Below are 14,628 nucleotides of genomic sequence, written 5' to 3' on the forward strand. Positions count from 1 at the left end.
CACTTGCTTATAATGGCCTCACATGACTTTTGGAATGAGAGACGTACCAAAAATTCCAATCGACCGCAACAACGCCAAATGTGTTCCATTAAATAATTTCTTGCTTGTGTACTACACCTTGTTTTCTAGTCAGTCATATAATATGCCTGTTGTTTTATTATTTACAAGCATGAAAAGCCAAATATTATCAAATGACATCCTGTGGTCACGTTCCGTTTGGGGAAAAGTGAGTGTAGACACTTTGACCTTTTCCTTAGTTTCATCAATTTGTTTCCAAAAGTCAAAGTTTCTGCGTTGACACATGAGGAACTTGTGACCAGCGGTACTGCATGTGCAGGCAGGGCGTGTAGGGGGGGGGGGGCTTCCAGCCCCCTCTCGCCCAAAGCCGAATCAGTGTGAATGTGAGCAGCAGGTGTGAAAAGGAGCCGTGTCCTTATCATATAACCTTTTCACAAGTTGCACTACAACAACAGGCCCACCCTGATATTATTGGGTCAACAATGTCGCAGGAAGTCTTGAGGATTAGAGTGGAGTGGGGAACAAGAGTATGGGTGCTATACCCTCGATGTGACGAGTCAACCCCATTCAAAGATAACCCCACCCCACCCCGTACCCCGACCTCCAACCCACCTCCTCCATCTTATTTTGCTTTTGGCAGTGTTGGGGTTAACTCCTCCTGATCTCTCCATGGCCTGAGGTCAGGGGGAAAACAGGCAGCCAGTCAGGCATTCTTTCTCTATGACTACGTGAGTGTGTGCGCCCTGTGGCCCACTCTGTGCTCTTTGACTCTGTTGGCCTTATAAGGCATCCAGCGTCATGGCAACGGGAGGGCTTGAATAGCAGTGTCAAATCCCTGAGCACACATACACACGCTTACTCTCCCTAAAGGGGGAGACCGAGCCGAGCCGAGAGAGGCAGAGAGAGCCTGACCGAGGCTGAGAAGAGGGAGCTGGGTGCTCTTCGCAGAACAGTCTGCCTTCCACTGGAGCTCCGTGACCTGCTTTTTCCTACTTCTTTGACTAATTCATTCCTATTGGAGGAGGAGGAGGCAGTAGGGGGGGGAAAGGACAACAGTGCAACAGTACACCCTGACTCCCTGGCAGGAAATGTGAAGAGGTTCTGGCCCATGGATGGACAGTGACTTAAACAAGACGGGCAAGAAAAGAAGAGTCTCAAGGGAGGTCGACTTTGTTTTTCTTTTTCAATTTGTCTTGTGACATTTGAGTCTTTCCAGCAGAGTTGGAGGCGCTCTAAGAAAACAGAAGTCAACTTCAGACCGGAGGTCTAATGAATTTAGTTGCCTCAGAAACCACAGAGGCATTTTTCCAGCAGAAAGAGGGAGTGTGTCTTTCTCAGACCGCTCTGGTTTGAATATAACGCCTACGGCCAGTGTCAGCATTCTTATGGATTATTATTTTTTGCATCACAGATCAGTTTTTGAGTCCAGCCCCCTCATATTCGACACATTTGATTTCTTCTCCAAAGTTTCGAAGAAGATGCCGCCCCCCCCCCCCCCCCGCCTTGCGGCCCTCCTCATTAGTGTCACCTCTGCCTCAACAAGTCAATAGTGAGTCTGGACTAGAGCTGTCCCAGATCATCAGATAACACTTCAGCATTGCACGGAAACCGGTTGGACAAGTTTAGAAGTTGGAGTAGAGGGCAGGGTGGTTTAACCCTGCCTGAAGGAGAGAGAACTCAGTTTTATTTTCCTCCCACTTGTCCTTTTGGAAGAAAGCAGTCACGCACAGAAAAAAAAGACTGTTTGCTTCATTGTCATTATGCTGAAGGAGAGATAGCTGAGTTTGTTCTTCTCACAGAATGAAAGTATTTGAATGGATGGGAGAAACCAAAGTGGGAGATTAAGTGTAATTTATTGTTTCCTGGACTTGAGCAAACTGCACCCTTTTTTTTTTCCTTCTTCTCCCGCCTGAACTCTGAACCACTCAATGTGTGTGTAAAGTTTTCTCAGGATCCAGTGATTGGAGGTCAGGGCGCCATACGCAAGGGTGAAAGGCAAGAACAGAGGGAGCGGCCAGATTACAGAGGACCAGAGTGCAGCGGGAAGAATCGCCGGGTCAATCCTCACAGACGTCAAGGAGGGAAAGGTCATCGCAGACACAACCTTTCATCATTTTGCCTCAAATCTTCCTTCAAGGATCACACCGGAGTCAGGCTGACATTTTTCACTTGGATTGTTATTTAAAGCCGGGGTGGATCAGTGTATGATCCACTCACAGGGCAGTGGGACTTGGAGAATATGGCCATGGTAAGCGGGGGATGGGGCAACCCCAACGGTGACGCGACGGGACTGGAGGAGAAGGTATACCTGCGCAGGGAAGAGGAAGAAGGCTCACCTCACGGCGGAAGCAGCGATGTGGACATCGCAGATGAGGACAAGGCCTGCGTGCTGGACTGTGTGGTGTGCGGCGACAAGTCCAGCGGGAAGCATTACGGCGTGTTCACATGCGAGGGGTGCAAGAGCTTCTTCAAAAGGAGCATCCGACGGAATCTCAACTACTCTTGCAGGTAACTTTTTTAGTTTAGAACGGATCAAGTGCATATTTTTCTTGGTGAACAGTGTCCATTTTTTGCCAAACCTCTTGCAAATATAAAGTTTGCATAGCTTTTTGTTTTCCTTTTTGAGCCATATGTGCTTGTCAATTCCCTCACTATCGAAAGACATGTTCAAGAGTCACAAATGATGAGAAGTGAAAAGAGTGTAAGTGCAGAGCGCCGATGCATATGTGGAACTGTCACAGTTTGGAATTGAAGCGGATTTACGTGGGACAGGACATGTAACAATTTCTTTTCATCAATGGATTCTACAGCTTCGTGTTTGCTTTCAACATTGAGCTTGTTGTAGACGTGCACATTCCACCATGGTGTGTCTGATCCACTTTGATCCTTTACTCTTTCATCCAGAACTGCTTCATGCAACAAAGATGGTGCAGAAAGTGCTTAAATTAAATGACTGTCTGTGTTGTTGTGTTGTCATATTATTTGTTATTTAGTTTTTCTGTTCTTTTGACTTCAAGATGGGGCCACGAGAGTGGCTGCCTTTCCAGCAGCTCCTGTATTTTGTTTTTCAACTTCTTCCTTTCATAACTTTGCTGCTGTGAAAAGTAAGTTTCTCCACTGCAAGACTACTATAGGCTAAAGTCCCTAAACCAATCCAAACCAAAAGGAAAAACATGATCACCTTGAAGATCAGGCATATGTTGCTGGATTGCCTGAGAAGTCAACCACTGACATATTTATTGCACTAGAGAAGTGCCGCAAACTCAATTCTTTGCTTAAAGCCGGAGGAATTCTCAGCCACATAATGTGGTTATCCCTTTTCTCGTCATAATACGCTAACCCTGAAAAGAATGTGCCTTTTTAATCAGCGTGTCACATCCAGGGCTGAAAGGAATGTTGCCAGAGCCCGTCTGCTGTAAAAGTCGACACAAGGGCGTGTAGGGTTGATGATTTACAAAGGTCACAGCCTTGAAGAGCTATTCAGACACGCCAGCTCGCACTTTTCACTCATCAGAAAGGTCCATGAGAGAAGGCGGGGAGAGAGAGGAGGGGGAGGCGAGTGTGTTCAACACGTGAATATAAAGTGCTTATTGGAAAAGTGCTACGAGTTGGAAGGTTTTCATTACCTTCAATGTCAATTCATGTGTGTCACTGCAGATCAAACCAGGAATGCCAAATCGACCAGCACCATCGCAACCAGTGCCAGTTCTGTCGACTGAAGAAATGTTTCCGTGTTGGCATGCGGAAAGAAGGTTAGTCAAACATGTTTGCCACCAAGCTTTCACAACATGTTAGCATGCCATCCATAAAGCACTTCAAACTGCAGGTTTTAAAAAAGCGCTATTATGATTGATATGTTTTATCTGTGACAGAATACTACACAGGATGAAATCAAACAGGGAATCGATTTAAATAGATTACCAAGACACTCAGTTTGTAAAAAAAAGGAATTTGCAGCACCTCTCAGCCTCGATCAGGTTGGACTGGGAGCGTCAGTTTCAAATCTCTTCAGACTTCAAGTCTGGGGCTTCGTTTGGGTCATTCAAGGACATATACTCAGTTGCCCTGAAACCACTCCTTTATATTCTCGGCTGCATGCATTGGGTCATTGTCTCGATGGAAGGTAAACCTTCACCTCCGTCTCAGATCCTGGCCACTGTGGAGCAGGTTTTCATTCAGGGTGTCACTTGGAGGGATGGGATTGGTCAGGTGATGAGCGGAGCACTATTTCTCCCAAGCATAGTACCTCCCATTCACGGCAGAGTTCAATCTTGCGTCTCATCAGACCAGAAACTGTTCGTTCTTACGGCATCAGTCCTTCACGTCTTTTGGCAAACTCCCGGCGTGACGGCAAGTGTCTTTTACTGAGATGGTTTTTCTTCTTGAAGTTTCTCCTGTACTCCCGAGAGACAGTTTGAGAGCTCTGACATAGCGACCATTGGTTTCTTGGTCACCTAATCCCCCTAATGCTAACTTTAGGGAGGAAGCCAGCTTGAGGAAGAGTCCTGCTTGTTCAGAATTTCTTCCATTTATAGATCATGGAAGCCACTGTCCGAATGGGTACTTTCAAAGCACAAATGCTTCTGTACCTGTTCCCAAGCTTTGTGCCGTCTCATAGGTCCAAAGACACTTCCTTTGGCATCATGTTGGATTTGTGGTTTGACATGCCACCTGTGAGACCTTCCATAGAGAGATGTGTCTTGTTTTCCCTTTGGCTTTTCCCTTCAGAGGTCACCACAACGAATCAGTGTCCTCCATCTTCAGAGGTTTGATTTGCATGTTTGTTTGGGCCAAGCTTTTACGTCGGATGCTCTTTCTGACACAACCCTCTGTATTTATCCGGACTTGGAGATGTGTACCTTTTAAAATCATGTCCACTCAAATGACTTCACTACAAGTGGACTCCAATTAAGTTCCAAAACCTCACAAGGATGATCAGTGGAAACATGATGCACTGGAGTTAAACTAAGCTTCATGGTAGATGCTGTGGATGCTTATGTACATGTGATGAAAATGTTTCTTCAGCCGTTATCTGTACTTCTTTGAAGGTGTCGGACGTTTCGCTTCTTATCCAAGAAACTTTGTCAGCAAACTAAAGACGAAGTTTCTTTGATAAGAAGCGAAACATCCGACACCTTCAAAGAAGTACAGATGACGGCTGAAGAAAGCTTTTCATCGATGGACCACTCCTGTACGACTGAGAGCTTACACAGACGTATTATGTACATGTGATTTCTTAATGTTAAATTTTTTAACAAATGTTCAAAATAATTGTTTTTTTTTCGGCCATTATGGGGTTATAATTGCTGATGATAAACTGGTACAATCACTTGACTTGTGTATGGGCAGCATAGGTTTTGTTCCCACTCTGTGAGGGTCTGAATGTGGGTTTGAATGGTTGTCTGTCTATATGTGCGCTGTGACTGGATGGATGGCTGGATGGACAAATATGTGAGGCGAGCAGTGACATTTGTCAGTGACCCAAGCTGAATATTTATACTTTCAAACGGTGCGCAACTATGGCAGCTGCTGATCTTAGGTGATGAGGGGGCGGCTGAACGCAATCGTATCATTAGAATAACAGAGGGAAAAGTGGATGTTCTCACATCATATTTGAAAAGGTACACTGGGGCTGGGAATCAGAAAAACAAACACTATTTTCTGATTTAATTATTCATATGTGAATACTTTCATTTCAGCGTGCCCCCCCCCCCACCCCCTGAACTTTACCGATGAGCATATTAAATCTGCTAACATATGCAACTGACTACCTCAAGTCTCCACAGCTAATGCACACTAAGAAGTGACATGTAGCAGAGGTTATATTGGGCCTGGTTACTAATGACTGACTGTGGCCGTGACGCACGTTATTGCTTTCCACACTACCTGGAATTGTATAGCTCAACTCTGGCCCAGTGAAAGTAGCATTAACTTTTGAAGAGAGTATACACCACTGCTAACGTAATTTACAGGTGGTATACATAGAAATTATTTACAGCATACTGAGAAAAACCCTTCACCCCTACTGGGTATGTTCTTGAGCAATTCTATAACGGCCTTATACAGTATAACTGTAAGATCACTCAGAGTGCTGTTTGGAATACAATACAATATACCTTGATCTATATAGCACTTTAACAACAGCTGAAGCTGTAACAAATCCCTTAACATGGACAACTATCATATACAGGAAATAAAGCAGTCACAAAGATAGTAGAAAGCACCAGGGAGGAAAACCAAGATCACGTCGGAATCATGCTGAATTTTACAGGTCCCTGCCTCTAAGGTTGGCGGGAGCAGAGGACTATACCCTGAAGCTAATCTGGTTTTTGTTTATTATTATGTTTATGATTATGTGCTATGACTGGCCCTGATTGCCCCATTCGCCCTGGTATCACCTAATCAGGATGACTAAGCTAATGTGGTAAAGATCTAAGAAATCTGTTGTAAGCATGATCCAAATTTAACCTCAAACCACAATGAAATTTTAGTGAAGAGTTTTGCTGTTTTATAAAAATAGTTTCTTTTACTCCCCTTTAAAGCCATCCATTTTCTTTCGTGTAGATTTTAACTTTCGTCAAATGGGGCAATCGCAGGCAGCCATTGAACATCATCATATATAGACCAAACTAAACAATCTTCAACCATGCACTTCTGCTCTTCTAAAGTAAAAGTAAAGTCACTACGTAATGCATTTTTGCAGGTGTGTAACACCAATCTTCTCTGTGTTCATGCAGCTGTCCAAAGGGGTCGCATTCCACCTTCCCACACAGGAATCAGTCCCAACTCCCAACGAGCTAGCGGAGTCGGAAGTGTGTTACCCGGTCATCTTGGGGCAGATTACTTCAACGGCCAACAGGTATCGGAACTCATCTCCCAGCTGCTTCGGGCCGAGCCGTACCCGCAGAGCCGCTATGGGAGCCAATACAGCCAGGCACAGATGGGGGCATCGGCAAGCGGAGCCCCTGTCATGGGCATTGACAGCATCTGCGAGCTTGCTGCCCGGCTCCTATTCAGCACCATCGAGTGGGCCAGAAACATCCCGTACTTTCCAGAGCTTCCAGTTTCAGAGCAGGTCAGTCAGTCGCTGAGGACGCTGAGCTACAGTGACCGCTGATTAAATGAAAACCACCTGAAGTGGATTCGTTATTCGGCCATTAATTTTCGGACTCGCTTATACTGTTGTTCTTGGCCATTTAGCTCAGAGGTTTTGAAAAGCAAAAGTGCAAATACCTAGTAGTCGGTTTGACACCTCCACTTTTCCTTCTTGTGCTTGATCGGATGGACGAGAGCTCTTCAATAATATCATGATTCCTCTCTGTTGCATTTTTTTTTTGCTTTTTGCAGTTGCTCTTGGTTTAACAAAAAAAAAAAAAACTATGTTGTTTAATCAACTCATTCACTGCCAGACATGTACAAAAACGTGTCCACTCCAGTGCCAGGGTTTTTGTCATTGTCACTCAAATTCCAGGACCCACAGAATATTGAGTTTTTGGACTATATAAACATTAAATGGAGCGCAAGAAACCTTAGACTCTCTTCTTTCATCAGAAAAAAAGTGGGTGGCCGTCCAAAATACAATGCAATACATACATATTGGTTTGTATGGGGCTTAAACAACAGCTGGGGCTGGAACAAAGCGCTAACATATTTATTGGTTATCTATTAGATAGCTAGCCATCTTTCTATCTATTTCGGTTACTTTCAGGTTGAGTGAACACTCGCGCGTGTGGCTGCTGCTGCTCACCCACAGAAAATCTTATCCGGTGACTGTAAAGTGACCTTGAGAGTTTTGAAAGGCGCTTATAAATTATTATTAACATGGAAAAAAAGGAAAGCGCTTTATCGGCACCCAAACAAGAAAAAACAAAACCGAACAAATTCGGCTCTACGTCATATTTTCAATTCCCGAATACATTTGTGAATGGGAGTGAATGAGTTAAACAGTACTATTATGTACATGTTATTTTTAATAGTTATTTTTTCTGTACATTTTAGTACCTGTATTCTTTTTTACGGCATGAATTTCTTGTACTTTTGCCACCTCTGTCAATCATGACACTGGCGAGAATGACATATAGTCGCGCTCCCTTAAAAATACAAATCTGACTGCTTACAGGTAGCACTGCTGAGACTAAGCTGGAGCGAACTGTTCATTCTCAACGCAGCTCAGTCTGCTTTGCCGCTACACATGGCCCCCCTGCTGGCAGCGGCTGGCTTCCATTCGTCTCCCATGTCTGCCGAGAGAGTGGTGTCCTTCATGGACCAGGTCAGGGTCTTCCAGGACCAAGTGGACAAACTCAACAGACTGCAAGTGGACACGGCTGAATACAGTTGCCTAAAAGCCATTGCTCTCTTTTCACCTGGTAAGTCTTCCATGCACCCTGTAAGCTGATAAAATCAGAACATGTCCACTGTAGTAACTGCTCTAAGGGTAAATTGAGTGATCAAAACTTCTCTATGTCCATCCAGTGCTTGTAGTAATTAGGGAAGTTCGCCATCTGCATAATGTCCCAGCAGATTGTTTGCAAAAAGCAGGGCCCACACACTAGCGGTGTGTACGAACCCCTTGGCTTACGAACTTTTTGGTTTACGAATGTTAAATTTATGAAAATTTTACCTTGGCATACGAACTTTTTTTCGCACACGGAGCTGCCTCAATGAGTTTTGTGTCGTTTCGGCCCTATATATATATCCCTACTGTCCAGACGACCAGCAAAAGACTTTCGTTCGCTGACGAAGCCTCTTGGATAAGAAGCGAAACGTTCGACACCTTCAAAGAAGTACAGATGACGGCTGAAGAAACCTTTTCATCGATGGACCACTCTTGTACGACTGAGAGCTTACACAGACGTGTAGTCAAATAATCGTTTTCTTTTCAAAAGAGTTTTGTTAAAAATAACAATTTGGGACAAAAACGGACTGGTGCACAACTTGGGTCAAAACATCCCCCAAAATGGAGTTGTTTTGAAGGAAACAACACACACAAAAAAGATCGTTTTCTTCGCAACTCAAAAAGTCATGAATTAAATTTGAAGTGCAAAAGTAAAGTTTCTCAGAACAGTTTTCAAAAAATGCCCCCATTTAGATCAAAAAGTAACTGATCTACTACTTGGGACAATTTGATTCAAAATTCCATTAATTTTTGTACCGAGAAGCCATTTTGTCCAAAACAATTTGTGGTGTCTTGTACAAAACAACTCAAAGCAGGGATGAACTGAATAAAGTAGCAGCTTAGTCACTTTTTGATCCAAATTAATTGTGTAAAGTGCCAGATGAATGGTAAGCCAGCTAAAACAGTCGAGTAAAAACAAAAACAAAACAATGATGGATCAAAAAGAGACTGACTGCTACTTGACCCACTTTGTTGTTGTTAGGAACTAGTCACTAAAATTTGGGTTATTTTGTTAGAAAACAATTAAAGTATTAATTATGAAAATACGAAATTTGCCCAAATATATTAACACATAATTTGATTATTTTTGACTCAACTCTTTTTTTAAGTGAGCGAACAATGGAATACAGTAGCCTTCAACAGTAGCCAAAATGGAACTGTATAGTGCCACTTAGCAGTTTTTTTGACAACGATACTAGTGCAGCGTGTTCTACCGGAAACAAATTCCTTGTGTGTCCTACATACTTGCAATAAAGATGATTCTGATTCTGATTCTGATTCTGATACCTAATAAAGCAAAGTCCTCTCTTGTGCGTTTGCTGTCAGATGCATGCGGTCTGACTGATCCGGCCCACGTGGAGTCCCTGCAGGAGAAGGCCCAGGTGGCCCTGACTGAGTATGAGAGGTTACAGTACCCAAATCAGCCTCAGCGCTTCGGCCGCTTGCTCCTGCGGCTTCCGGCTCTCCGCGCTGTGCCAGCTAACCTCATCTCTCAGCTCTTCTTCATGCGCCTGGTTGGCAAGACCCCGATCGAGACGCTGATTCGAGACATGCAGTTGTCAGGGAGTTCCATCAGCTGGCCCTACGCCCCGGGACAGTAGGGAATCTGCGGACAAGCCGAGAACAAAGGGGAGGATACAAAGGACATGAAATTGAAGGATATTAGGTCAATTTATTTACAGCACTTGTGCGCTTCTAGGCTCTTTGGTCTTCCATATGATATGTATGTATCTCATTCTGGACTTCAAAAATTCAAATGCAGAGTTAGGCCATGAGCACATAACTACCTCCTCCTACATCATCCTTAATGTGACTGACTGAGCTTGATCTGCGTGTGTGCGTGCGTGTGTGTTTGTGTTTGTGTGCGCGCGCTTTCACATTGTCTGTTTCGTCCAAATGTAGCCACAACATACCAACATCAACTTGAATGGGTTGCTTCAGGTCTCTTCAGACTGTATCAAAGTTGTTACCAAACATTGTTAGGGCGCTTCTATGGGAAAACGCTTGACCATTTATTCGATGTCCACCTATAAGTACCGGAATGCTCTTTGTCGTCACTTCAGCGCAACTGTCTAAAGAACGAAATGCCACGAGCGGGGCAAGCAAAACTGTGCACTAGTTGACAGCTGTGTATTAATAGTATGAAGTGTCCTTGAGAGTTTTGAAAGGCACCTATGCCACCAGCGAGGCAAGCAAAACCGTGCACTAGTTGACAGCTGTGTATTAATAGTATGAAGTGTCTTTGACAGTTTTGAAAGGCGCTTATAAATGAAATGTATTATTATTACTATTATTACTCGTGGCCATACCTGTCAACTTGGCAATCTTATAAATAATGGCATCTGCCCTGACAAAATGGTGACTAATCTTACTTTTATCAGTGGCAGGCCGTGGATTTCATCGCTAGGCCTTCAGCAGCAGTGCTACGTCTGAATCAATCCAGGCTGAAAAACGTGTGTGATTTAATACAAACCCACTCGAGCGTAACATTAGCCAAGAAATAATTGACCGACCTTTCTTAATGATGTCCATTTTTTTCTTGAAAAGTCCGTCTTGAAAATGGCTTTAACAGTAAATCTCCAAACAAAGCTATTTCTTCTCCTCCTTCAGCCATTATGAGTTAACAAAACCGCTATAAAATCAACATAAAAACGCTAGCTATCGATAAGTATTGCGCTAGCTCTGGCCAGCATGTGGTTAGTGATATTATAATTGGCGAGTGACGAGCCAATCATAATTTGCGAAAACTCTGACCAACACGTACTCTTATTGGTTAAAGCAACTGTTTCATCGACATTGATTTGTATGCCCCAGAGCCTGTGGAACTGATTATGAAAGCGTCCAGATAGCTTTCGGACCCTGGTAACAAATGATGGCTGGAATATGATTGGTTAAATTTTAACCAAGCATTTAACCGTTAAATGCTCAAATACGACACGTCTGGGAGCAGCGCAAGCGGGAAAAAGTAATGAAAGGAAGTTGAAAAGCAATTTGGAATTATTTAATAAGAATTTATGGACAAAAATAATGAACATCAGTCCGTGATTCAGATATTTTTAGGCTAGCGGAGAAGGTTTTGACGGCCCGCCATTGATAAAGTAACAACGGTCTAAAGAACGGAAATGCCATGAGCGAAGCGAGCAAAACTCTGCACTAGTTGACTCGTGGCGTTATAAAATCCTATTAGTAACATATGCCGTAGTGCCAGTGACTTGTAGATGTCAAATTATGGGCATATTTTTGCCTCATTACTTTCAAGTTGATGTTCTACAAATATGCCAAAGTTGTCCGCCGAAACACGGATCATTAAGACACAATTATTCTACGAGTGTGGACAAAGAACTTACTAGTACGAGGAACGTAGGCTACAATTAAAAAATATCAAACAAATGCTCAAAATTAACCGCAGTTCTGTTGTGTATCAAACAATATTTGCTCATCAAATAGTGTTTGAATTCACTCTCTGAAGTTATCCACCCCTTTTATTCGAGATTTGCTGCCCCCAAGTGGCCGAAATATAAATCATTTTTGTTTTGCACGTTCCTGTACAAAATATGAGTGGTTTTAATATACAGTATGTAGGAAATGGCACGCTGATTAGGTTAGGCAGTGTAAATATCCCCACACTGTCATAACTATCATTACCTCATGTTTTACACTCTCAAAGATTCTACCGCAAACCATGAATGTGCTATAAGATGACATTTACAGGGATAAATGTCCATCGTCACAAGAATGTATAAGTAATTTTCTCCATAAGAGAGTAACATGCTTTGATTTGTGGACACGTTATTTTGAAATGCAATTTAAAGGACAACTGACGCCTTCGGACAAGTTGTATCCATAATTTGTAAAATCACTTGAAATGACTTCTACTGGGCGTATTTTACAAAGATTCCACGGCATAGAGCTATATTTTACGTTTTAAGAGTCGCGCTGAATATTCAGGAAGTCTTGTTTTCGAGTTGATGATGATGCCTGACGTGACGTCACGTCTGGAACGCCCCTGACTGAGAAAGCGACAAACAATGCATTTTGGGTGCTTTGTTTGGTCTGAAAACTTTGTGTTGATCCATGTTGATGGTGAAATTAGAAGTAAAACACATAAATAATGCGATGGTGAATCGTTGTGTGTTGCACCAAGACTACTATTTGATACTAGTTGACACAAATTCCGAGCAGACAAATCAGCCCATTTCCAACGGAGCTTGGGGGCCATCTTGTGCATTTTATGGGACTCTACATTGGAGTCCAGATGCTTCAAAATGATACGGAAGGATTTCTTTAGTTAATTGCAAACATTTATGCTTTCCTCTTCAGAGCTATTTGAATCATATTCATAACTGAACAAGAAAGCATCTTCTCCGAATCTGAAGCCATTGTTGTGATTCTAGTCTAGAGCAAGGCAAGACGTCCTGGCATGACGTCATGAACAAGGGGGCGGGACCTTCTGAAACTCGTCATCTCCGAGGTCATTTTGAAGTAGTTTTGGGACACTTTAACTCGTTTTTATTTGTGCATGTTTTGCATTTGACTAAAAATATCAGCCTGTGTGTTTTGGGTATTTTAGATGCTGTAAAACGTTTTTTCTGATGTCAGTTAGGAAACAAAAAAAAAATGGTGTCGGTTGTCCTTTAAGAAGGCTCTCAACATTTTGCATCTCATAAAAGAATGATATGTCTCATGTTTCTTTTGTCTAAATAAAAGGTACCGGTAGTTTATTTAAATTTTTATGTAATCTAGTGTCATAAAGTAAACATGACCTTACAAAAGGTACCGTAGAGAATGATAGCTTTGATATCCCACTTGTCGGTACTAAAATATTTTTTTGTTAACGTCACAAATGGTGAGACGTGAACATGATGCAAAACAAATTGCTTTCTCTGTCTTTTTGTGTTATTATATGTCAAATTGTCAAAAGACCACAACTTCCTCAAAAGGTTGAAACGTTCTTTACTTTTTTGTCTTAATTAATATTATAGATTTAACTGCGCTCTTTTCATGACGCTTATGATGACTTGTATTTCTTTTGACCTTCCCAAATTAAATTAAAAAAAAAATGCTTGTGTGGCTATGTTTTGGACAGCGTGGATGCACACCGAGGTGGATAACAGCCAGTTTATCAGCCTTTGAAAAAAAACAGATTTTCTTATATTCTACAAACATTAACTTTGTAGTTTTGAAAATACAAATGACTTTACTTCCTACCGACTGGCAGAGGGTTTGTATCGTGGTATGTATTTACCTCTCGAGATCAGTGACAATGAGGTGCTGAAAATGTAGAGAGCTATGCAAGCTACCAGTGTCATACAGGCTCTGTTGAGTAAAAGATTTGCTGAAATGCACAATTACTGCCCTCTGATATTTGAAAGAATTAGAAATATTTATTATTTTATGAATTCAATCCTTTCGTCAGTTATAATAGCTTAGTCATAGCTTTTAAAAATTCATATAAAAATAAATGGTTCATAAAATGTTTATCAGAGAGACAACGATGTTCTTGAAAAGCATTAAAAAAAATCACACCAGAATTGATTGTAATATTATGCATCATATATTGATCCGTATGTATTATTTTTTTAATGGGCCTTGAAGTAACTTTACATAATTATTTGCATAGTTTAATAGCGGCATTGTTCTTCTTAGAAATTGTTATAATTCTAAGGGCAATTCATTTATGATATCCAAATTCAATGAAGTACCGTACAGTGATACCTTGGCTTACAAACTTAATTGGTTCCCAGACAGTGTGTAAGGCAAAGTCTATATCCCAAAAATTAATTTCCCATAGGAAACCATTAAAATGAGAATAATCCGTTCCCAGGTCCCCATAAAACATAATTTTCTAAGCAATAAAACTACACAAAATATACATTATTTTATGTATAATGTGCTACGGTATTATAATTAAATGAATAAATTGTACTATATAATAAAGTCATTTTATTTACCTTTGTGATGGTCGTTGATGGCTTGATGGAATGGAGTGGCCGGTTTCATCAGCATTAAATATTTGATGAGGAACGTAACCTTCTTTCACCATCTTGAGGAATGATCCCTTGTAGGTGCTTTCTCTGTGATAATTTTATCTAGTTCCTCATCAATTGTGTTATGTTTAGCTGGGTTGATAGCTTTTTTCATCAAGTGTACAGATGGCTTGTGCTGGTTATTTGTGGAGCCTTATTGATGCGAATTTTAACCTTGCAGTCTACACT

At 41.9% G+C, this 14,628-nt stretch overlaps 1 protein-coding gene across 1 annotated transcript; it reads left to right on the forward strand.

Moving 5' to 3' along the window:
• The first annotated feature begins 876 nt into the window (after window positions 1-876).
• Window positions 877-12,527, forward strand: nr2f6b (nuclear receptor subfamily 2, group F, member 6b). The gene is made up of 5 exons (XM_089001075.1): window positions 877-2,526; window positions 3,676-3,770; window positions 6,756-7,093; window positions 8,138-8,384; window positions 9,740-12,527. Exons 1-5 carry the CDS (start codon window positions 2,258-2,260, stop codon window positions 10,012-10,014), a joined length of 1,224 nt encoding a protein of 407 aa, XP_088857201.1. The 5' UTR covers window positions 877-2,257; the 3' UTR covers window positions 10,015-12,527.
• The last annotated feature ends 2,101 nt before the right edge of the window (window positions 12,528-14,628 follow it).

Source organism: Hippocampus bargibanti, linkage group LG07, assembly GCF_051943395.1.
Source record: "Hippocampus bargibanti isolate YZ-2025 linkage group LG07, ASM5194339v1, whole genome shotgun sequence".
NCBI classification, from domain to species: Eukaryota; Metazoa; Chordata; class Actinopteri; order Syngnathiformes; family Syngnathidae; genus Hippocampus; species Hippocampus bargibanti.